General features: G+C 44.4%; 1 protein-coding gene across 1 annotated transcript in view; it reads right to left on the bottom strand.

Annotated features, from left to right (window-relative positions):
- SLC25A12 (solute carrier family 25 member 12) overlaps window positions 1-25,740 on the bottom strand; it is a 152,329-nt gene that overhangs the window by 90,407 nt on the left and 36,182 nt on the right. The window contains exons 3-4 of the mRNA XM_040441758.1: window positions 10,792-10,934; window positions 2,700-2,815 (exon numbers count right to left, since the gene is read on the bottom strand). Of these exons, the coding sequence (XP_040297692.1) occupies window positions 2,700-2,815; window positions 10,792-10,934 (259 nt within the window). The remainder of the gene's footprint in view (window positions 1-2,699; window positions 2,816-10,791; window positions 10,935-25,740) is intronic.

The raw sequence follows: 25,740 nt of genomic DNA, 5'->3' as shown, positions 1-25,740 counted from the left end.
TCCAGCCTGCCAGCGAACGATCGCCGCTGGCAGGCTGGAGATCAACTCTCTTACCTTCCGTTCCTGTGAGCGTGCGCGCCTGTGTGCGCGCGTTCACAGGAAATCTCGCGTCTCGCGAGATGACGCGTATATGCGTCCACTCGGAATGAATCAACCACCTCCAGGACGCGTCTGTGCGTACAGCGGTCCGGAGGTGGTTAATGTCCTCTGTCCCTTTTCACCAGTTCCTTAAAAGTCCATTGCTATGGCTTGTCTGTCTCCAGCTAAGAAGACAGGAAGACAGAGGGGCGGTCCTTCACACTGCATGTCTGCATTAGGCTTCAGAGTGAGGAGGCGTGTCTCTTAGTAATCCAATCTGATTGGCTGGCAGGGAGCTGCTGGCTACAGCAAGTGTGTATGGGAAGTGAGGGAAAGGAGTTTTGTCCTCAGAGAACTGGCAGAGGAGCCATCTTGAGAAGATCCTGATAATGTAAGATTCAAAACAGCCGTAACTAAGGGGAAAACTCAAGGAAAACAGTGATATGTGAAGAAACTAAAGATTGCATTATGCATAATGCTGCAGCAGCAGTAACATATGCTAAAATTAATTTTTTGATGAAAACATGACAGTTACACTTTAAGTATAAGTGCTTGTGCAATGCCAGGCGCTTGAATTCTATGAATTATATTTGCCATACGGATCACCTGCAGATCAGAACTATTCGGTGAAACACAGAAAAATACTTAAAATAAAAAAAATGACTGTTTACAGGTGGTCCTTAAATTACAGATGTAGCAACATTTATAGCTTAACACTAAATGTGTTAGGGTGGGTTCACATCACTTTTTTCCTATCCTTTTAACATCCAAAAAACTTACACATTAAAACGGATGCCTCAGACTGATGCCATACAGTGGCACCCTTTCACCATACAGTTCCATTGTAAAAAATAAATTTAAAAAAAGTACTTTTTTTTTTACAGGACTGTGCAGGATACGTGATGGTTCCTTTTTTATCATTTCTTTTGTAACGTATAAGTCAAGCGGAGGCATAAAACGTGATGTGAACCCAGTCTTAAAAAACACAGTTGCAGTAAGTGTTAACTTGACCTTGTTCAATGGCTTATGGTAACTGCACACGGTGCAGTTTGTATGCAGAAAAACTGCATGAAATCCGCACCAAAGCTGCATAAAAATTGCACATATATCCGCACTATTTATTGTGGTTTTGGTGTGTTTTTTGTGCGGTATTCTCCAGTTTGTGTTAACAACCTCATTGAAGTCTATGAGGGAAAACCACTATATACTTAACCCCATTGATCAACAGGTTTCTCTGTTTTATATGGAGAAAACGTCAATCAGTTGCTGGAGGAAGGTGGGGCTAAGTCTGCATATCATGAATACATTGGACTCCTTCCTTCACACCGGACTACTTGATGGACAAGTTCTGCAAAGTTTAAACTTGTGAGTACTGAAAAGCTACTTTCTGGTAACTCTGTGACTGATTGCTGAAATCAGGAGGTCTGTCACTATACTACACTATGCTGTCCCTAGAGAGGGCAGCACAAGGGACCTGACAGGTTCCCTTTAAGCGTCAATGGAAAGTTTGCAGAAACAGAATATTTAATTTAGGTGTCAAGTTAGTTTGCTACATCTTTATATTATCTGAAATAAATGTGTGTGTGTGTGTATAATGTTAAAAAACATATTAAGCAAGTAGAAGCATCCTCTCGCTCAGCAGGACTTTATGCAGAGAGAAAAGTCTAGCTCTATATTTAGCTGCATCTCACTAGGTCCTTCTAGGATGCGGGGTAGATGGTACTTCAATTTCACACATCAGCGTCAGGTGGTATAGAAAGTGGCACTGGCTGTAAAACCCACAGAGCAAAATCATTGGGTTGGCAGAGAGGAGCCCATGGGCACTCCTTGTTCGGCCTACAGCTCTATGTTATTACCCAGCACCCAGTCAGATGCACATGCTGCTCCTGGTAGAGAGATCTCATGTGAAGATGTTTCTCCCTGGCTTCACCTACATCAAATAAATAAATCATTGACCCATAATGCCCCTCAGAGTCTACGTGTCCTACTCTGAAAAAAAAATACAGATAAAGCAGAGCGGAACTTGTCGTTTAACTCTTTGGGCCTCCAATACTTTTGCATATGGCTAAAGGCCCCTATGCAAAAGGCCCCTTTACACAGTCCGATGCAATTGTCGGGAAGGAATTCTCTGCTCGTCAGTGGAGGACAAAGCTGTGTCAGTGTTCTACTCCACAGTATGGGAAAGAATGATCACTAATGTCATCGCTTGTCCCCATACAGAATTATTGTTTGCCGGAAGCAAAGGCGGTTTAGATGGCATGATCCGCTTGGGGCGGCAAACATTGATTTTAGTGACTGCAGCAAAGTTCCTACTCGCGTTCATCAGGTAATCAGTGACACCTTTGTGTCCATATGAATGCTCATTAGCGATAATCTGCCCAAATATCAGGCAGTATAAAAGATTCTTTACTCTCCACGTTATAATTACGAGCAGCCTTGTCTGCAGTCCTTTGTAAAAGCACAGATAACACATCATGATATCACCACTGTGCCTCTGCAGAACACAGCTCTGCTGCATCTGTGTAGGCCCATTTCTTTCCCTATGTGAAACGCACTTCCCCTAATACACTTAAAAGCCAGTTTCTTTGTGTCGGTTGACTTCACCGTTGATGTATTCTTACCGAATGTTACCTCTCCAGAGCCGCTCTTATCAAATAACTGATAAGCCACAATGAACATAGCATCAGGGGCACACAACACCGACTCGAATGCCAGAAACTCTTGGAAAGAGATCAACCTATGGATAACAAAATAAATGCACTTTGTCAGAGGAGCGGGAGCAGGCAGCAGAGTTCTCGAGTTAACAAAGTGGTACATTCTGTAAACATTTACTGTGTTATTATCTCGCTGGCAATCTCAGCACTTGTTCACTTCTTACTTAATGCATACTGCAGCGTGTTATCTTGTGTCAAACCCTGCGCGCGTTGACAGAGATTTAAGCAGATGGGAGTTCTGAGCACGGGAAGCAGACGGGCTGAAAGGCTAATGTACCGCTCAGGTAACACAGTCTTTCTATTTCCGATTTACATTTTGGTAGTGAGCCTATCTGATGGCAATGACCGCAGCTTGGAACACTGATGGCTTTGTGATGGCCCTTCAAAAGGACGGACTGATTTTAGGTTTGTCAATAGTGGGATATAAGAAAGAACAAACAGATTTAGTTAAATTTCTGTAAATCGGGACACGCTTTAGCAAGTACAATTTCAGTTTGAAAGAGGACCTATAATCTCTCCTCCCATGTAATACCAATTCTGGAGCATCTATTCCTATGACTCTGTGTTGTACCATTCCTTTATTCCTGCTAGAAACTATGAATTTATTACTAACAGTTTGCAATGAAGGTCCAAGATGAGTGTTACCAGTTGGGGATGTGTCCCTGAACAGACTGACATCATCCAATCAGTAAATCAAGTAAATGGCTGGCTCACAGAAATTTGCATATGTTTTTACTAATTTATCATACATACATAACAATAAAATACAAATAAAACCCCCCAAACTTCATACACCCAATAATAATCATATGTTCATGGTCCATTTAAATGTGGAGCTCTCGCATAGAAAAATTCATTATATATATATATATATATATATATATATATATATATACACACATACATATACACTCACCTAAAGAATTATTAGGAACACCTGTTCTATTTCTCATTAATGCAATTATCTAGTCAACCAATCACATGGCAGTTGCTTCAATGCATTTAGGGGGGTGGTCCTGGTCAAAACAATCTCCTGAACTCCAAACTGAATGTCAGAATGGGAAAGAAAGGTGATTTAAGCAATTTTGAGCGTGGCATGGTTGTTGGTGCCAGACGGGCCGGTCTGAGTATTTCACAATCCGCTCAGTTACTGGGATTTTCACGCAGAACCATTTCTAGGGTTTACAAAGAATGGTGTGAAAAGGGAAAAACATCCAGTATGCGGCAGTCCTGTGGGCAAAAATGCCTTGTGGATGCTAGAGGTCAGAGGAGAATGGGCCGACTGATTCAAGCTGATAGAAGAGCAACGTTGACTGAAATAACCACTCGTTACAACCGAGGTATGCAGCAAAGCATTTGTGAAGCCACAACACGCACAACCTTGAGGCGGATGGGCTACAACAGCAGAAGACCCCACCGGGTACCACTCATCTCCACTACAAATAGGAAAAAGAGGCTACAATTTGCACGAGCTCACCAAAATTGGACTGTTGAAGACTGGAAAAATGTTGCCTAGTCTGATGAGTCTCGATTTCTGTTGAGACATTCAAATGGTAGAGTCCGAATTTGGCGTAAACAGAATGAAAACATGTATCCATCCTCTGATGGCTACTTCCAGCAGGATAATGCACCATGTCACAAAGCTCGAATCATTTCAAATTGGTTTCTTGAACATGACAATGAGTTCACTGTACTAAAATGGCCCCCACAGTCACCAGATCTCAACCCAATAGAGCATCTTTGGGATGTGGTGGAATGGGAGCTTCGTGCCCTGGATGTGCATCCCTCAAATCTCCATCAACTGCAAGATGCTATCCTATCAATATGGGCCAATATTTCTAAAGAATGCTATCAGCACCTTGTTGAATCAATGCCACGTAGAATTAAGGCAGTTCTGAAGGCAAAAGGGGGTTCAACACCGTATTAGTATGGTGTTCCTAATAATTCTTTAGGTGAGTGTATGTATATATATATATATATACACTGCTCAAAAAAATAAAGGGAACACTTAAACAACACAATGTAACTCCAAGTCAATCACACTTCTGTGAAATCAAACTGTCCACTTAGGAAGCAACACTGAGTGACAATCAATTTCACATGCTGTTGTGCAAATGGGATAGACAACAGGTGGAAATTATAGGCAATTAGCAAGACACCCCCAATAAAGGAGTGGTTCTGCAGGTGGTAACCACAGACCACTTCTCAGTTCCTATGCTTCCTGGCTGATGTTTTGGTCACTTTTGAATGCTGGCGGTGCTTTCACTCTAGTGGTAGCATGAGATGGAGTCTACAACCCACACAAGTGGCTCAGGTAGTGCAGCTTATCCAGGATGGCACATCAATGCGAGCTGTGGCAAGAAGGTTTGCTGTGTCTGTCAGCGTAGTGTCCAGAGCATGGAGGTGCTACCAGGAGGAAGGCCAGTACCTCAGGAGACATGGAGGAGGCCGTAGGAGGGCAACAACCCAGCAGCAGGACCTCTACCTCCGCCTTTGTGCAAGGAGGAACAGGAGGAGCACTGCCAGAGCCCTGCAAAATGACCTCCAGCAGGCCACAAATGTGCATGTGTCTGCTCAAACGGTCAGAAACAGACTCCATGAGGGTGATATGAGGGCCCGACGTCCACAGGTGGGGGTTGTGCTTACAGCCCAACACCATGCAGGACGTTTGGCATTTGCCAGAAAACACCTAGATTGGCAAATTCGCCACTGGCGCCCTGTGCTCTTCACAGATGAAAGCAGGTTCACACTGAGCACATGTGACAGACGTGACAGAGTCTGGAGACGCCGTGGAGAACGTTCTGCTGCCTGCAATATCCTCCAGCATGACCGGTTTGGCATTGGGTCAGTAATGGTGTGGGGTGGAATTTCTTTGGAGGGCCGCACAGCCCTCCATGTGCTCGCCAGAGGTAGCCTGACTGCCATTAGGTACCGAGATGAGATCCTCAGACCCCTTGTGAGACCATATGCTGGTGCGGTTGGCCCTGGGTTCCTCCTAATGCAAGACAATGCTAGACCTCATGTGGCTGGAGTGTGTCAGCAGTTCCTGCAAGACGAAGGCATTGATGCTATGGACTGGCCCGCCCGTTCCCCAGACCTGAATCCAGTTGAGCACATCTGGGACATAATGTCTCGATCTGTCCACCAACGTCACGTTGCACCACAGACTGTCCAGGAGTTGGCAGATGCTTTAGTCCAGGTCTGGGAGGAGATCCCTCAGGAGACCGTCCGCCACCTTATCAGGAGCATGCACAGGCGTTGTAGGGAGGTCATACAGGCACGTGGAGGCCACACACACTACTGAGCCTCATTTTGACTTGTTTTAAGGACATTACATCAAAGTTGGATCAGCCTGTAGTGTGTTTTTCCACTTTAATTTTGAGGGTGACTCCAAATCCAGACCTCCATGGGTTGAAAAATTTGATTTCCATTTTTTAATTTTTGTGTGATTTTGTTGTCAGCACATTCAACTATGTAAAGAACAAAGTATTTCAGAAGAATATTTAATTAACTCAGATCTAGGATGTGTTATTTTTGTGTTCCCTTTATTTTTTTGAGCAGTGTATATATATATATATATAAATAAATAAAAGTTCATGTAATAAAAAACGGTTTCTTTTTGTTTTAGTTCAGGGATTCTCAACATGCGGCCCTCCAGCTGTTGTAAAACTACAACTCCCACCATGCCCTGCTGTAGGCTGTGCGGGAATGATGGGAGTTGTAGTTTTGCAAAAGCTGGAGGGCCGCAGGTAGAGCATCTATTGCAATAAATTCATAGTTGCCGATTATATCTCAATTTAGTGTCAACAGTATTCTATATCAGGCGTTCTCTTGATAAATAGCAAACTCACAATGTTTTATAATCAACGCGTTTCGGAACGGACTGTTCCTTCCTCAGTGGTGAAATACTAGTTCACCACTGAGGAAGGAACAGTCCATTCCGAAACGTGTCTGGTGGCGGATTTCCGAAGTATCGAAGGTGAGCACCATACATCTCAAAGCAATGCAGCGCAGACCGTATTCAAATCCTCCTTGGCGTCCCCGCTGCCTCTAGAACGCATGCGCGAGTCAAACGCCTACGAACCCGGCGTACACCCAAGCAGGTATACAGCAGAGAGCGAGGCTGGTCGGTAAGAAAGAAGAACTGTCTGCTACGGTGGGATCTGTGAGTAACAAGTCTCCTAGTCATTACTAGGATCATCTGCAGACTTGATTAAGGTATGTGAGAACAACTACCATATGCGCATAACTCACAGTAGTTGACAACGTAGCTTACTAGTATAAAGCAACATTGTAAGCCGTTCATCAACACGGGATCGCCGGATACAGATCATTATAAAACATTGTGAGTTTGCTATTGATCAAGAGAACACCTGATATAGAATACTATTGACACTAAATTGAGATCTAAATTGGCAACGATGAATTTATTGCAATAGATGCACACCAAAGTGATGAACTAAAACAGGCATGCTCAACCTGCGCCCCTCCAGCTGTTGCAAAACTACAACTCCCATCATTCCGGGGCAGCCTACAGCAGAGCATGGTGGGAGTTGTAGTTTTACAACAGCTGGAGGGCCGCAGGTTGAGCATCCCTGAACTAAAACAAAAGGAAACAGTTTTTTATTACATGAACTTTTTTTTCGTGATCATATGATTATTATTGGGTGTATGAAGTTTGGGGGGGTTTTATTTGTATTTTATTGCTATACATGCATGATAAATTAGTAAAAACATATGCAAATTTCTGTGAGCCAGCCATCTACTTGATTATCACTAATTGGTGGTTAGTGGGCTGTGCTCCAGTGTAATTGGGGAGCATCCTTGACTTTTGTTAATTATCCAATCAGTGTTGCCAGTGCAGGGATACACCCCAATTTGGTAACACCCATCTGGACCTTCATTGCAGACGGCTAGTAATACATTAATAACTTTCTAGAACAGTGGTCCTCAACTCCAGTCCTCAGGGACCACCTACCAGTCATGTTTTTAGGATTTCCTTAGTATTGGGCAGCTGATATAATTAGTGTCCATCCATCAGTAGGATACTCCTAAATCCTGACCGGAAAGTGGGCCCTGAGGACTGGAGTTGGGGAACCCTGTTCTAGAAGGAATAATGAAGGAATGGCACATCATAGAGTCATAAGAATAGATGCTCTAGAATTATTCCTTGGGGAAGCAAGTAGTTACTAAACTGGAGGTGTGTGGAGAAGCGTCAGGTCCTCTTTAAAACAGTAAGTAAAGATGGATTTCGCAGAACGTGCTCTCTTCATACACCAACTTTTCTTAGTCAGAGCAATTACAAATATATAAAAAACTGCATGAACAGTCCAGTGCCCAAGGATTACGCCCCAAGAATTTTTCATTTTTAAAATTTAGGAGGATGGTTACTTTCTTTTTTCAAATACGGAACAGACAAATGGAAACCTGAGCAGAAAAACATTGGGAAAATTTGCAGCTTTTGATTGTTGTATTAGCATTTGTCTGATGTACATGAATGAACTTACCCATTGATTAGATGAGGAAGCAATTAATGTTGTTTATTTATTATCTCTTGCTTCTATAGCACCAACATATGCCATAGCATTATCCAGAGATCATGTCAATCCCCGTCACCAGTAGGGCTCACAATGTACCTGTAATCTCTAAAGGCCCCTTTACATGGCAATTCATTTTTGTAAGAAAGTGTTTCTTCCTGACAATCGCCTGCTCGATTAGCTATGCGATTAGCCGATGAAGGAGCGTTTCACTCGTTCATAGGGTAATCTGCGGCACCTTTACACAGACAGATTATCGCTAACAAGTGTCCGTACTAATACTTGATAGCAATGATATGACTGAACATCGAGCAGTGCTAAAGGGTTCACAGCCGCACTTCAATTTCCACTGTTCTGCTCCCTTTTAGGGAGCCGTCAAATGATGGTAACAAATAGCACTCAGTAGACCCTATTGACTACAATGGAATCCGTTGGGTTTTCATTAGAAAACCCAGAATTTTAGCGGACAAAACCAGCAAAGCACGCTGGTCTATTTGATCGCTATTTTTGATGGAATCTGCAATGGAGGCCCCTAGCTTCCAATGCAGATGTAAACATAGCGTTAGATGCACATAAGAACACAATTAACCTGCCGCGTCTGAAGGTGCTCTTACTTTTTTGTAGTGTTTGAGGAAACTCACACAAACATGAGAAGAACATACAATTCCCACGTAGATATTGTCCCACCCTGTGTTGCCCATTTGCAGTTGATCGGGTCAGACTGTCGGACCCAAGGCATTGATGACAACAAAGCACAGATAGGTCTATCTGTGTATGGGTCTGTGAGCAGAAGGAACAAGAGAATATGGATGGGATCCTTAAAGGGATCATGTAGAGCAGGCATCCTCAAACTGCGGCCCTCCAGCTGTTGCAAAACTACAACTCCCAGCATGCCCGAACAGCCTACAGCAGGGCATTGTGGGAGTTTTAGTTTCACAACAGTTGGAGGGCCGCAGTTTGAGGATGCCTGATGTAGGGAAAGTTAAAGGGGTTATCCAAGACTATAAAATGCTCCCCCATACGCCAGGCCCCTCACTCTGAATCTACTTACCTGGCTCCCTGCGACACCCCTTTTCCCCGCACCGCTGCTGCTGCTTTTCTCAGACGCGGATGAAAACATACGGTGTCGGGGGGGGGGGGGGTAGCAGCCAATGGCAGGCGGTGACTGGGACGAGCCTCCTTAGCGTCACCCGTGAGGTGCGGGGACCAGGAGCGGCTCAGGGAGAAGGGTAAGTATATTACCTGTTTAGTATTCGATAACCCCTCTAATACAAGGCACTTAACATATTGCGATTGTCTATATTGATTCCTTCGCTGGCTTGATTAATTTTTCTATCATATTAGACACTGCTCCTTTCCATGGTTACGACCACCCTACAATCCATCAGCGGTGGTCGTGCTTGCACACTATAGGAAAAATTGCTATGAGTTTACATAGGCCGGTGCTTTTTCCTACAGTGTGCAAGCACAACCACTGCTGCTGGATTGTAGGGTGGTAGAAACCCCTGGATACGAGCCGTGTATAATGTAATGGAAAAAATTAATCCAGCCAGCAAAAGAGGCAATATGGACAATCACAATACATTAGTAAGCGCCTTGTATTAACTTTCGCTACTTGATAAATACCATTTGCTGAAGTGAGACAACCCCTTTAATATAGTCTGCACCATAGATTAAAACTTGTGGATGATAAAACGGCACATTTACCAATGAATGGCATTTAATACACCAGTCTTAGTAAAAAGGCTTTCACACTCGCATTTGATGCGGATCAGTCATGGATCTGCACAAATGCATCCGTTCAGAACGGATCCGTTTGTATTATCTATAACATAGCAAAAACTGATCCGTCTTGAACACCATTGAAAGTCAATGGAGGACGGATCAGTTTTCTATTGTGCCATACTGTGTCAGTGAAAACTTACATTGACTTACATTGTGTGTCAGGACGGATCCATTTGACTCAGTTTCGTCAGACGGACACCAAAACGCTGCAAGCAGCGTTTTGGTGTCCGCCTCCAGAAGCAGAATGGAGGCGGAATTGAGCCAAACTGATGCATTCTGAGCGGATCCTTATCCATTCAGAATGCATTAAGGGCAAAACTGATCCGTTTTGGACCGCTTGTGAGATCCCTGAACGGATCTCACAGACTGAAAACAAAACGCCAATGTGAAAGTAGCCTAAGATGTGGCAATGTCTCAGAGATAGATTTGTTATCATTTACTCCCCTCCGGTGTCTATTTGCCATGTGCATTCCTGTACACTAAGGAATGCTCACAGGGTTGGTATGGAAAGACTGACATTTTGTGAACATCTATTCACAACAGAAGACTTTGCACAAGATAGCGTGTTTCTGTCACTACTAAAATACTGTATCGTACAAGCAACATAAATCTGAAATGAAAAAGCAACAACATAATATAGACATAAAAAAAATATACAGTATATATATCAACCTCACCCATCTTTGGTCTGATCAGCAACACCTCCTAACAGCTCCACCGTCTTGGGATTGAAGTGAAGGTCCGTGTGCAGTCCAAGGTATCTCTGCACAAAGTCAGGTGAAGTCATGTAATTCTCCCCATCTTTCTCGACGCTGGCATACTGAGAACAATAGGAAACAACACACATGAATAATACATTACTGAAAGGGTCAGATTTCTCTGCAAAGTGTGGATAAGATATTTCAGAAAGCTTCATGCATGCAACTACATGTATGAAAGAAGCACAAGAAGAAATAAAAAGAAAGATGCATATGTTCCAATTTGGTACTGGTATATAGCCCGTGAAACAGTCTGTATTCCAGATGTAACGCTTTGATCCCCCACGGATGGACACGAACCGGCTTACAGCACCACAGATTCTGATGGTGCTATAAACTAAGTAGAACTTAATTGAGTCCAGTTGTCACATCCAGAATATAGACTGTCAAATGCAGGAAAACTGTATACCTGTGAAAGGCTATGTACACATTTGGGCCTTTTGGGGTAAATATTTTTATTATTGCACTGTACACAGTTTGGGCTAAAAATGTTGAAGCCCTGTCTCTGTATAGCCTTGAGTTTCTCTACTAGCAGGATCTGAATTTTCACTCTGTTCCGTCAGGCAGCTCAGTTGATGGCTCCCTATTTCTGACCTTATAAACACTCATAGCTCAGTTCTTATCTTACTGATAAGAATGTGGCTTAAATAAGTGTTTATGACCTTTTAGTACTTTAGAGATAAGGTTTATTAGAGGACTGGCACAAAGTGAACATAAGAAGTACATTCACACAGCTAGACAAATGGTTAAAGGGGTTGTCTGACTTCAGAAAATAGCATTTATCAAGTAGAGAAAGTTAATACAAGGCACTTACTAATGTATTGTAATTGTCCACATTGCCTCCTCTCCTGGCTTGATTCATGTTTCCATCACATTATACATTGCTCGTTTACATGGTTACGACCACCCTGCAATCCAGCAGCGGTGGTCGTGCTTGCACACTATTGGAAAAAGGCACCGGGCTGTCTAGTGGCTGGGACTGTGGGAGCGCACATAGGCCGGTGCTTCTTCCCATAGTGTGCAAGCATGACCACCGCTTCTGGATTGCAGGGTGGTCGTAACTAGGGATGAGCGAATTGACTTCGGATGAAATATCCAAAGTCAGTCAATTCACATAAAACTTAGTTCTAATACTTAGCTAATACTTAGCTCCGTACAGTATTCGAATGTATTGGCTCCGAAGAGCTAAAGTTATTGCTTAGCGAAGTCTCACGAGACTTCGCGCAATAATTTCATACATTAATTTGTACTGTAAGAAACTATTTCCCGAACTCAGGTTCGGTTCCAAGTGGAAGCAATAACTTTGGCTCACCCAAGCTCCTGCTCCGTACAGTATTAGAACGAAGTTTTATGCGAATCGACTTCAAATGTTTTTAGTCGTAACCATGGAAACAAGCAGCGTGTAATGTGATGGAAAAATGAATCAAGCTAGCAAAGGAAGCAACATGGATAATAACAATACATCAGTAAGGACCTTGTATTAACTTTTTCTACATAATAAATGTCATTTGCTGAAGTGAGAGACAGCCAATTTCAGTTCCAGGAAACAACATCACAGATAAGAAAAGCTATATTAGAGAGTTCTATATCCGCGTTGCAGAAAAGAAAGAAAAAAACGCAAATAAAAACTCTTGATGCAGTATTCACGTGGAAATTGCAGTGGGTGGCTGCCTGTGGATTAGTCCCATGGAATGAAGGGAAATCCGCATGCAGATCCTGAAAATCCACAGAAGAAATCTAAGGGTCAGCCTTTTTTTTTACTGCAAATTCTCCATTGGATTTTTTTCAAAGGAAAAATCTGCCATGTGAATATAGCCTTACATTACCACATCTCTAACCCTCCAGGACAGGAGGACTTGGCGCTTATTTCTCCCAGCTACTTTCCAGGATCTTTATACCCACTGACCACCAAACCCAAATTACATCGATTTTACATCAATGTTATAAGAAACCAATAAGAAGTAACAGTCTGAGAATTTTATTTGTGATAAATACGGAGACGCAAATATACTGTACAGTCAGCACGGTACTACAATGTACATGATCCTGACCTAGCCAAGGGCCAGGACCAGGGACATCTTTAATGATGAACCACTGACCATCCTGTCATGGATGCCAACACGGACGTGTGAAGCAACAAGCCTTACTTGACTACAATATTTCCAAGTTCAGTGGAAAAGTAAAAAAATACAACTTTTAATACCAAAAATAACAAATCGAGAAAAACAAACAGTTTTCCACTATTTCACAAATATTACAACCTTAAAGTAATACATTGTAGTTGGTAAATTAAGAAATGTAGGCCCCACTCTAGAAACACCCCCAAACACCCATTTATAGATGGCTTACATAAGTCCTGCCCATTTTCTATCCCGGGACAGCCCGATTTGCTGTGACCATCTCTAAAAAATTATGGACAGTCCTTGCAAATTTAGGAATGTTGGCAACTTTGAAAGTCTGGACACACCTTCTCATTCAAAGAGTTTTCTTTATTTTCATGACTATGAAGGCATCAAAACTATGAATTAACACATGTGGAATTATATACATAATAAACAAGTGTGAAACAACTGAAAATATGTCATATTCTAGGTTCTTCAAAGTAGCCACCTTTTGCTTTGATTACTGCTTTGCACACTCTTGGCATTCTCTTGATGAGCTTCAAGAGGTAGTCCCCTGAAATGGTCTTCCAACAGTCTTGAAGGAGTTCCCAGAGATGCTTAGCACTTGTTGGCCCTTTTGCCTTCACTCTGCGGTGCAGCTCACCCCAAACCATCTCGATTGGGTTCAGGTCCGGTGACTGTGGAGGCCAGGTCATCTGGCGCAGCACCCCATCACTCTCCTTCATGGTCAAATAGCCCTTACTTTGAAAGTTTTCCCAATTTTTCGGCTGACTGACTGACCTTCATTTCTTAAAGTAATGATGGCCACTCGTTTTTCTTTACTTAGCTGCTTTTTTCTTGCCATAATACAAATTCTAACAGTCTATTCAGTAGGACTATCAGCTGTGTATCCACCTGACTTCTCCTCAACGCAACTGATGGTCCCAACCCCATTTATAAGGCAAGAAATCCCAATTATTGAACCTGACAGGGCACACCTGTGAAGTGAAAACCATTTCTGGGGTCTACCTCTTGAAGTTCATCAAGAGAATGCCAAGAGTGTGCAAAGCAGTAATCAAAGCAAAAGGTGGCTACTTTGAAGAACCTAGAATATGACATATTTTCAGTTGTTTCACACTTGTTTGTTATGTATATAATTCCACATGTGTTAATTCATAGTTTTGATGCCTTCAGTGTGAATCTACAATTTTCATAGTCATGAAAATAAAGAAAACTCTTTGAATGAGAAGGTGTGTCCAAACTTTTGGTCTGTAATAATATATATATATATATAATCCAACAATAATGAAATTGTGGTCAACAGCAAAAGAATCACAGGTGGCACTGCTGATGCATGTTCACACTGGTGCGTGCCTGCACAAGCCTCTCGATACCTCCAAACAAAAACCAACAAGGTGGTGCACAATCCAAAAGATAGTCATTAAATCTTGCAAACTGAGATGAAGAAAAAATAGGCAGCACTCACTAATGGTTCATTTGCTTCTTTATTTCAAGCAGACAGGTGCTTCATGCGGCAATGTAGCAGTTAGCCAGATTCACATACCAGTGGCGACGGCCGTTTCGCACACGAGTGATCGTGCTTCCTAAGGCCAATACAGGTGCACGCCCATATGCACTGACCTCTTATACCCCGGCATCAGGTTGCCATGGTAACCCACAACAACCCAGCGCCGTGCACACAAGAGATCATTGATAAACATGTTACAACAAAGATACAATATTACAAAAACGCATTTAAATCATTGCGGTCATTCAGACCAAGCTGACCTGTTGCTCCTGTATAAATTATCCACTTTGCTTCTTTTTGCAAAAGGGTGCGGTGTCTGTCTGTCCCATACCCAGTTCAGGGAGGAGTCTCTATCCCAGCAAACTGCAGTGCTGTCACATTACCTCCATGTACCTTTCTCACATGGTCAATTAGTCTAGTGCAACCTTTTCCCGTCTTTATAGAGTTAAAATGTTTCCTGATCCTCTCGAATAAACATCTGATGGTCTTTCCCACATAGAAGTGGCCACAATCACACATCAAAACATATACTACATAAGTACTTCTACAGTTTATGAAACTAGTGATCCTTTTTGTGATGGGACCTATTTTGACAATCTTTTTTTGGCAGTTATGTTCACATAGCGAACTGCCGCCACATTTATAGTTACCAGCCGGCAACCTCTCCTGCAACCAATTAGTCTTTTTTTCTCCCAAAAATCTGCTTGTCACAATCCTATCTGTTATTGTGTGACTGCGTCTATACGTGACTAACGGTTTATCATCCACTATGCCTCTCAGACTCCCATCTTTTTTCAGGATATCCCAGTGCTTAAATATTGCTGTGCGTATAGAATTAGCCATTGGGCTAAATTTGAATGAAAATACACATCTCTTTTTGTTGTTATTTTTATTTTCCTGTTGCCCATTCCTACCAATCCCTCTTTTTCCTGCTAATAACTCACCTTGGGACAATTTCTCAACCTCTTTTATGTTCTTATCCAATAAATGTTCAGGATAGCCTCTCTGCAATAACCGTTCTTTCATAAGCAGTGCTTGTTTTATAAATCCGTCATCTTTGCTATTTATGCACCTCAACCTGAAAAATTGCCCATAAAGGCACCGATTTTTTTGACGGGATATGGATGGAAACTGTCGTGGTGTAGCTAACTGCTACCTTGCCGCATGAAGCACTTGTCTGCTGGAAATAAAGAAGCAAATGAACCATTGGTGAGTGCTGCCTATTTATTCTTCATCTCAGTTTGCAAGATAATGAAATTGTGGCATACTCCATTGGACATTGTATTATGGAGGTATTGTTTCTAGAGGAGAATATCTCTGTAGGGCTTTGTTCACATCTGTGATGTGGCATGCAGCACTATTCTTACCTTCAAAACAGACATCATCTGAGATGGAGCCTCCAACAAAGATGTGAATATAGCCTGATCTCTGTACATTCTCTGTGAGATCTTACTAATAACTATGATAACAGTTTTTCAGTAGTTGTAATACTGTTATATAAAAAGACTAGAGATGATCAAATTTTTCAAACATTCAATTCGGCTGGTTTGCCGAATTTTTAGAAAAAAAATTTGGTTCGATCCGATTTTATATGCGGCGAATCGCGTTAAAAAAAACGGCTATTTCCTGGCTGCAGAGAGCCTTTATAGTGGTGTAGAACACTGTGCCTTGCAGTAACACGCATAGCGAGTCTGCTGAGGTAGTGAAATAATACTGTGAGTCAGTATGACATGCAGATGACAGGCGTCGCTCTTAGAATCACTGCACACTTCACTTATTTGGGCAGTCATGGGGCCAAAACTGACCAAATAACTCAAGTATGAACTCAGCCTTACAGGTCGATGTTAGCGCCAAGAAGAAGCGCACTCCTTTTACACCGTCGTCACCTGATTCCACATAGATGTCTACAGAACCTGTTCTATTAAACGCTTATATAAGTAGAGTCCCCCCCCCCCCCCCCCCCCCCGACAGAGTGGAGAGGGTGTCAGCAGTAAGTTTGTGTTGACGTCACTGATTATTTTCCCCTTCCTCTGATCCGTCAGAACAATAACCCCCAAAAAACGTTTTTTTTCTGTGGAGCAAACGAGGTGCAGAACAGCGTGGCACCGCTGTGCCCTGCACACGTGGTATGCTGGAGGGGCACTGTGAATTGTCCCTGCAGTGGAGGCTGAGGACACGGTGGAGGATGAGGAGGCAGAAGCGGACATTGTCGCAGGACCAACGGCGTGACAACGTGGATGTGAAAGAAGCGTCACCTGGCCAAGTTGCTGGTGTGACTGTGCAGGAACCACAATCAACCAGTGGGCCATAAAGGACATGTATCATCCCTGACCATAGTTACAGCTCCACACGACGGCGCAGCCGTGCACTTTGGCAGACACCTACAGGCTCAAGGACTGGCCCACCTTCTGTTCCACATATGTGTGCAGGGCTGGGACTGCCTTTTTGGCTAAGAAATGACGGCTTGGAACTCTCCACCTCGGCTCGGCACAAGCCATCAGTTCTCTGAAAGGTGCAGAGTTCACCACTTGGAAAGGGAGGGACTACAGCAACAGCAACTTGGCCAGGAGCACATTCAGCTTCTGCGCCATTGAATGAGTGCACACATACTGTTGTCTCTTGGCAATCACTTTGTCGATTGCTGACGGAATGAGTGACGAGGAGCAGGAGCATCAAGACTGGTAGAGGATGGGGAGGACAGACAGCTCCCTTCGGCTGAGGTGGTGGAGCCTTGACTGCCTGAAATCTGCTGCGTGCCACTGGGTGATGCAGAGGTTGCTGCGGCAGGCTGGACCACCACATCGTAGCAACGGTTCTCCCAGGCCACTTTATGGTGACACTGCATATGTTGTCGCAGGGCCGTGGTGCCAAGATTGGCACCCTGGCCATGCTTCACCTGCCCACAGATTCTACATATGGCCATGTTCACCTCCTCCGGCAGCTTAACAAAAAACTGCCACACCACCAAGTAGGTGATTTTACCCCTAACAGTATGCACTGACTGACTGCTACCGCCGCTGCCTCCGTGAACCTGTGCACCGCTACTTCCCGGGCAGGTAGGCTCCGGCGAAGCGGGCGGTCTACCCCGGGCACGTTTGGCTACCGACCTCCGACTGCTGCCACCCTGCTGACTCCCGGCCACGCTAGCGACTTGCTGGCTCCGCCGCTGCCCCACGGGCAAGCTGTCACCCTCTTCCCCCAATGATGAAGCCCCTTCGTCAAAGGGGGTGAAGACGTGAGTTTTCTATGTCGCTCCTCCGTTCGACCTGTCCATCCCACCGCACTATGCAAGACACGAGCCTCTCTACCTGAACTGTGGGACGCCCCCACCTCTGGGCCCTCTGCGTTCTGCTGGACCGGACTCTTGGCGGATCCCCTGCGTTTGTCCACCTTGTCTGGCGGTGTCTGCTTGCTGCCTCGATCGCAGATAGGGCGGTCGCCCTCCTTCTGATGTTTTGGTCTCCGCTGCTTCCTGCCGCCCCCCTCCTTGGATCTTCGGTGTCGGCTGGGACCTGGTTACAGGTTTGAAGTATCGAATATACGTTGCTTCGTGTCCTCCTCTGCCTCCATGTTTGACCCCTCCTCCCCATGCCCTGTGTAATGGTTTTCTTGATCTCCCTGCTTTGTCTATTCATTTATAGGGAATATGGGACAGAAGGTTAAAATTTCTCAACTTTATAAAGTGTTGCTTAAAACCAGATTTAATAATACACGTTCTCCGGGACAAAAGGCTTGGCAAATTGATTGTCCGGGAATTTCCCTCGAAGATTGGAATAATATATTGGCGAATTTAACTTTAATTTCTTATCATTTTAATCACGTTTTGGTTCAATTTAATATTTTGCACCGAATCTATATCATACCTTTATGGCTTAATAAATGTGGTTTAAGGGATACTTCTAATTGTCCACGGTGTGATTTATCTGGGCCGTATCACTTGTATATGTTTTGGTCATGTATAAAGTTGAAACAATATTGGGGGGCAACTTATAATTGTATTATCTGGGAATTTAAAGTTGAGATTCCGTTTACGGTGGAATGTTGGATACCGAGTGACCTCACCAAGGTAGAATGTCCAAAAAATATATAAGGATTCTTTTGATTAAAATAATGTTCTTGGCGAGACTTTTAATTGCTAGGGTTTGGTTTTCTCGAAATACTCCAAGTATTACTTCATGGGTTAACCTGGTTAATAAAATTAAGAGATATGAAAACATTCTATATAAGCAGAGAAATATGGACAAAAATTTGGGGAGAATGGAAGTTTTAGGCTTGGTTCAGACCTTAGCGTACGGGATGGAGCGCTCTGTATGCGCGATTGTACGCGCTGTGACAGGACCAGGGGGAAAGTGGTGGAAGGAGTCTACATTTCACCTAGGTTCCTGTCCTATACGTTCTAAAAAGCAGCCAGGGAATTGACAGCAAGGAAAACTAGGTTTTCTCTTTGCAAGGGTTTTGTTAAAAACCTGGTTAGAAGGGCCTGGCTGCTTGGAGCAGGGAGAGTTGGGTGGGTCCCTGCTCCAATTAGCCACTCCAGGTATTCAGGGTAACTGTGGCTAATCACCTTGGAACCTGAGTGTGCTATAAAAGGGCAAACAGCTCACTAGCTGATCTCTCTGCTCCTGGGAAGAACCCTTATGTGTGAGTAAAAACAACAGTGTGTTTTGTTGATGGAGCTGGGCACAAGGCTCAGTTTCATGTAGTTAGGGACTACTACCTGTCTAGAAGTAGTGGCCAGACGGCCAGGTATTTCATTTGTTTTGAACTGTTTTGTTTAATTCTTTTTCTGCAAAAGTCAATAAAACTGGCTGAGGCCAGTTGCACCATACTTGCTTGGACTGGACTGTGTTTTATGTGCCTATAGCGCCCGTCTATCCCAGGAGACGGCGGTCCCGTGAGCTAATCCCGCTACATATGGTGGAGGCTGCGCTGGCACAAAAATCCAGCAAGTTTTATGTCCTGGGTTAAGTCTGCTGTTCTGAAAAAAACAAACAGTGCAGATATGGAGGAAGTGCTGAAACAGCTGATCCAGGCTAACATACAGCTCCAAAAGGCGAATGCTAACCAGCAGGAAACCAATCGGTTGTTCATGGAGACTACGCAAGCTGGTTTCAGAGAACAGCAAACGCTTAATAAAAGTCTGGTGGAGCAGATAGCGGTGCTGGCTGAAAGGCCCCATGTCCAGGAGGAATCCATCTCTGTGGGGAGGAGAGTGCAAGCTTCCCTTCAAAAAATGGTAGCAGGGGATGATGTGGAGACCTACCTCACCATTTTTGAAAGAGCCGCTGAAAGAGAGAAACTCCCAGCCGAACAGTGGGTAGACACCCTTGCTCCTTTCCTGAGTGGGGAGCCACAGAAAGCCTACTATGATTTGAGTGAGCAGGATGCCAGACAGTACCCAAAACTGAAAGCAGAAATTCTCGCTCGCTTGGGTGTAACATCTGCGGTCAGAGCCCAGCGAGTGCACAACTGGACTTTCCAATTGGATAAACCAGCGAGGTCGCAAATGTATGATCTTTTTCACCTGGCTAAAAAATGGCTACAGCCAGAGGTATCTACAGCCACTCAGGTGGTGGAAAGAGTGGTCCTGGACCGGTTTGTTTGTGCTCTACCAGTTCGGATACAGCGCTGTGTGGGACAAGCGGACCCCAGGGATGTGGATCAGCTCGTCGCCCTAGTGGAGCGGTATCTGAACACCGAGGAGTATCTCCAAGACCTCTCTCCTACTTGGCCGGCCCCAGGGAGCCAGAAGTCTACTGATCGCGGTAAGACTGTTCCTAATCTAAAGGGGGCGAGGGAGGGCCGTAAAGTAGGAACTGAGACTGACCTATTAGCCAGACCTCTTAAGCCAGTTAGCCCTAGACAGCCTTGGGCGTTCAAAAACATTGTTTGCTGGCGATGTCAAGGACTGGGCCACGTGGCTGCCAACTGTCCTTTGGCTGAGCCTATGGAGTGTGACAGTGGGCGGAGGAGGTCATTGTTTGCGGGACCTGCCTACTCTGCCTTGCCGACCCCAGATATGGAGCGACAAACTTGCAGCTTGGTGATTGAAGGACACTCAGTTCAAGCTCTGTTGGACTCTGGTAGTCTAGTGACTCTTGTGCATGGCAGCCTGGTGGACACTAGGAAGCTGCAAAAGAGACAGATGGGGGTCATCTGCATACATGGGGATACAAAAGAGTACCCCACTGCTATAGTCTCTTTTGAAACCCCGTGCGGGAAAGTAACCCATGAAGTGGGGGTTGTAAACAGTCTGTTGCATACTGTCATTGTGGGGTGTGATTTTCCTCTGTTTTGGAAAATGTGGAATATGCTTGATAAGTGTTTAAGTGGGTCTGCTGTAGATCCCATTCCCCTGGCTGAGACTGAAAATGTGCAAACAGTAGGGGTGACCCAGAGTGAAACCGAGAATTTTCCCTTAGCAGTGCTTGCAGGTGATACTGATGATGTCCCGGAAATTGGTCTCCCTGACTTGCCAGTCTCCAATGATAACTTTGGGACAGCTCAACTCAGGGACCCAACATTAACCCACGCATGGCAAAGTGTGAAAGTAGTCAATGGGGTACCTCAAGATACTGGGGTAGAGAAAATATTTCCCCATTTTTCTATAGAGAATGAACTCTTATATAGAGTTGATGAGCAAAATGGGCAGGTTGTGGAGCAACTTGTGGTCCCAAAATCGCATCGCCAAAAGGTGATGGATCTAGCCCATTCACATGTGCTAGGAGGGCACTTGGCCTATGAAAAAACCAAAGACCGGATTTTGCAGAGGTTTTATTGGCCCGGGGTACATAAAGAGATAAAAGAATACTGTGATTCATGCCCAGAGTGTCAATTACACAACCCGGTAGCGACCTTTAGGAGTCCGTTAGTACCACTCCCGATTATTGAAACTCCCTTTGAGAGGATTGCAATGGATTTGGTGGGACCTCTTGTTAAGTCTGCCAGAGGTCACCAATACATTTTGGTTGTCCTTGATTATGCTACCCGCTATCCTGAAGCAATACCTCTAAGGAAAACCTCTGCAAAAGTGATAGCCAAGGAGTTGTTCCAGATGTTTACTAGAGTGGGCATACCTAAAGAAGTACTCACTGACCAGGGGACGCCCTTTATGTCAAAGGTTACAAAAGAGTTGTGTAAACTGTTGAAAATAACTCACTTGCGTACCTCAGTTTATCATCCCCAAACGGATGGATTAGTTGAAAGGTTCAACAAAACCTTAAAAGGGATGCTCAGAAAAGTGGTGGCACAGGATGGGAAAGACTGGGATTGTCTTTTACCATATCTTATGTTTTCTGTACGGGAGGTGCCTCAAGCATCTACCGGATTTTCTCCGTTCGAGCTAGTGTATGGTCGGCACCCTCGGGGTCTTTTGGATATTGCCAAAGAGACCTGGGAGAGTGAGGCTACACCCTACAAAAGTGTGATTGAACACTTGTCCCAAATGCAGGAAAGGATTGGAAAAGTAATGCCCATTGTAAAAGAACACTTGCTGCAGGCCCAGGAGAGTCAGTCCCGGGTTTACAACAGGTCGGCTAAAGTAAGAAACTTCAACCCTGGGGATAGGGTATTAATCCTTGTCCCCACAGTAGAAAGTAAATTTTTGGCCAAATGGCAAGGACCTTATGAAATAGTTGAGAAGGTCGGAGAGGTGAATTACCGGGTTCACCAACCAGGTAGACGTAAGCCCTACCAAATTTATCATGTGAACCTGATCAAACCCTGGAAGGACCGAGAGGTGTTAGCAGCTTACAGCAGTGGGAAAAAGGAATGTAGCTTTGAGATACCAGAGGTAAAAATTGCAGACACTTTGTCAGGATCTCAAACCCAAGAGGCAAAGGAGTTTGTAATAAAAAATAAAGATGTATTTTCTGAGCTACCTGGTCGAACAGATATAATTGAACATGATATTGTAACCGAACCAGGGGTCAGAGTCAACCAAAAGCCTTATAGAATACCTGAGGCTAGACGTAAAGCTGTCTCCCAAGAAGTCCAAACAATGCTTCAGTTAGGGGTTATAGAGGAATCCCATAGTGACTGGTCTAGTCCTATAGTCTTGGTTCCCAAACCTGATGGCACCATACGTTTCTGTAATGACTTCAGGAAACTGAACACTGTCTCAAAGTTTGATGCTTACCCAATGCCTCGAGTGGATGAGCTGATTGATAGGCTTGGTAATGCTAGGTTCTTTACCACATTAGATCTTACAAAAGGTTACTGGCAAGTATCGTTGACTGAGGGGGCCAAAGAAAAAACTGCTTTTAGTGTCCCTGATGGCCATTTTCAGTATGTAGTCCTTCCCTTTGGTTTGCATGGGGCCCCGGCCACATTTCAGAGGATGATGGACAAAATTTTAAGACCACATCGTAGATACGCAGCTGCCTATTTAGATGATGTGATAATCCATAGCACGGATTGGGAAAGTCATCTACCCAGGGTAGAAGCCGTCCTGAATTCTATTAGGGAAGCAGGGTTAACAGCGAATCCAAAAAAATGTGCCATTGGGCAAGAAGAGGCAAAGTACTTGGGGTACATGATTGGGCGAGGAGTTATAAAACCTCAAATAAACAAAGTGGAAGCCATCCAGAGCTGGCCAAGGCCTTTGAACAAAAAACAAGTCAGAGCATTCCTAGGTTTAACTGGTTATTATAGGCGTTTTATTGAAAATTTTGCCAGCATTGCGAGCCCTTTAACAGACCTTACAAAAGGGAAGGATTCAACCATGGTCAAATGGACCACGGAAGCGGAACAGGCCTTTCAGAACCTGAAGCAGGCTCTATGTGCCCACCCAGTGTTAGTCACACCAGATTTTAAAAAGGAGTTCATTGTGCAAACAGATGCCTCGGATGTTGGTATAGGGGCTGTGTTGTCGCAAGTAAGGGCTGGGGAAGAGCATCCTGTAGTATACCTGAGTAAAAAGTTAAATGAACATGAAAAGAAATACTCCATTGTAGAAAAGGAGTGTTTGGCAGTTAAGTGGGCCATAGAAGCTCTCAGGTATTATTTGGTAGGGAGAACATTCAAACTGGTAACTGACCATGCCCCCCTTAAATGGATGTGCCAAAACCGTGAGAAAAACAGGCGAGTGACCCGATGGTTCATGTCTCTTCAAGATTATAGTTTTACAGTTGAACATAGGCCCGGGCGTCAGCTTGGAAACGCAGATGCCCTGTCCAGGATGTACTGTTTAAGGGCACAGAGTGTTCCTACCCCAAGGTCGAAACAGGGGGGGAGGATATGTGACAGGACCAGGGGGAAAGTGGTGGAAGGAGTCTACATTTCACCTAGGTTCCTGTCCTATACGTTCTAAAAAGCAGCCAGGGAATTGACAGCAAGGAAAACTAGGTTTTCTCTTTGCAAGGGTTTTGTTAAAAACCTGGTTAGAAGGGCCTGGCTGCTTGGAGCAGGGAGAGTTGGGTGGGTCCCTGCTCCAATTAGCCACTCCAGGTATTCAGGGTAACTGTGGCTAATCACCTTGGAACCTGAGTGTGCTATAAAAGGGCAAACAGCTCACTAGCTGATCTCTCTGCTCCTGGGAAGAACCCTTATGTGTGAGTAAAAACAACAGTGTGTTTTGTTGATGGAGCTGGGCACAAGGCTCAGTTTCATGTAGTTAGGGACTACTACCTGTCTAGAAGTAGTGGCCAGACGGCCAGGTATTTCATTTGTTTTGAACTGTTTTGTTTAATTCTTTTTCTGCAAAAGTCAATAAAACTGGCTGAGGCCAGTTGCACCATACTTGCTTGGACTGGACTGTGTTTTATGTGCCTATAGCGCCCGTCTATCCCAGGAGACGGCGGTCCCGTGAGCTAATCCCGCTACAGCGCGTGTACAGACGCGGCTCCAGAACAAACGAACGCCCATTGTCGTGCGTTCCCGCTGAAGTCTATGTACGGGAACGCGCGACAAGACGCCCCAAAGAAGCTCCTGTACTTCTTGGGGCGTCAGGCGTTTTACAGCGCGATCGTACGCGCTGTGAAACGCTCAGGTGAGAACCAGGCCCATAGGGAAGCATTGGTTCTTGCCTGTTGAGCGTTTTACAGCGCGTAGGAACGCGCTGTAAAACGCTCAGGTCTGACCCCAGCCTTAAGGTTTTCCTGCCTACACTCCCTCATTATCCCCCCCTTTTTCACTTATTGATGGGGGGGACGGGAGACGCATCACAAGGGAGAGGATTGGTTGGGTAGGAACAGGGGGTAGGGTTTATTAGGGGAAAAAGAATATAATAATGTTTTGTTTTTGGTGAATTGTATTGTTTAAATTTCTAATAAAATTTTTAATAAAAAAATAAAAATGAAATGATGAGTAGCATATCACACACAGAGTGAAAGGAGCAGGATTCCTCAGCCGTGTAGAGTATTTCAGGAGAGGAGTGTGCTGATCTTGTTGAAGATTGTGGACTAAGAGTTACAAGATGGAAAGAGCAGGGTCCCCAGCAGCACAAAGTATTTCAGGAGTGTGCCAGTTGTGTTGGAAAGGACAGACAGGATTACTGGTTCTCAAAAAGCTTAGAATCAATGTTGAAAAATATATGGCATCAGAGGTGTGTGAGGACGCCATCACGATAGGACGGGTACGCCATACAGAATATAACCAGGAAACAGATTGAAGAATGGGGACAATTCAATCTGATAATTGGCGGCAGCTCTTGTAATGACTTATCTGTGGTTAACCCGCACAGGAAAGGCCTTTATGGGGCAGTGGATAACAGTTTTTTGACTTTTCACGATTACTCAATAAACTGTTGCCTAAGACAGGAGAGAAATCGGACAGTATTCTGGTTATTAGAGAACGTGGTTGCGATGGAGAAAGCATTCCAAAAAACAATTTTTCTCCACCTGGAGACGAATTCTGTCAAGATTGATGCAAGTGCGGTATCAGCTGCTCATCGAGCCAGATACTTCTAGGGGAACCTGCCTGGCACGAACAGGCCTCTAGTAGCTACATACAACGAGAAGACAAAGCTTCAAGATTGCTTGGAGCCCGTAAGAGTCGCGAAGTTCATCAAGATTCAAACCATAACTACCAGCCCCTGGTCTCTTCGTCAGGGAAAACATCACGAGATCCCGGTCATCATGGATGGGAAGTAGGACATCCTGTGGTGCACGGAGATGGAGATAGTCTTCGGATTCCCCCCGCACTATACGGACGTCTCAGAAATGAACTGCTCCCGACAGAAGCTCCTGGAAAGGTCATGGAGCGTCCAGGTCATCCGGCATCTATTCGCCCCGCTGAAGG

Source organism: Bufo bufo, chromosome 7 (assembly GCF_905171765.1).
Source record: "Bufo bufo chromosome 7, aBufBuf1.1, whole genome shotgun sequence".
In the NCBI taxonomy this organism is placed as follows: domain Eukaryota; kingdom Metazoa; phylum Chordata; class Amphibia; order Anura; family Bufonidae; genus Bufo; species Bufo bufo.
This window is presented reverse-complemented; position numbering and strand designations above follow the sequence as displayed.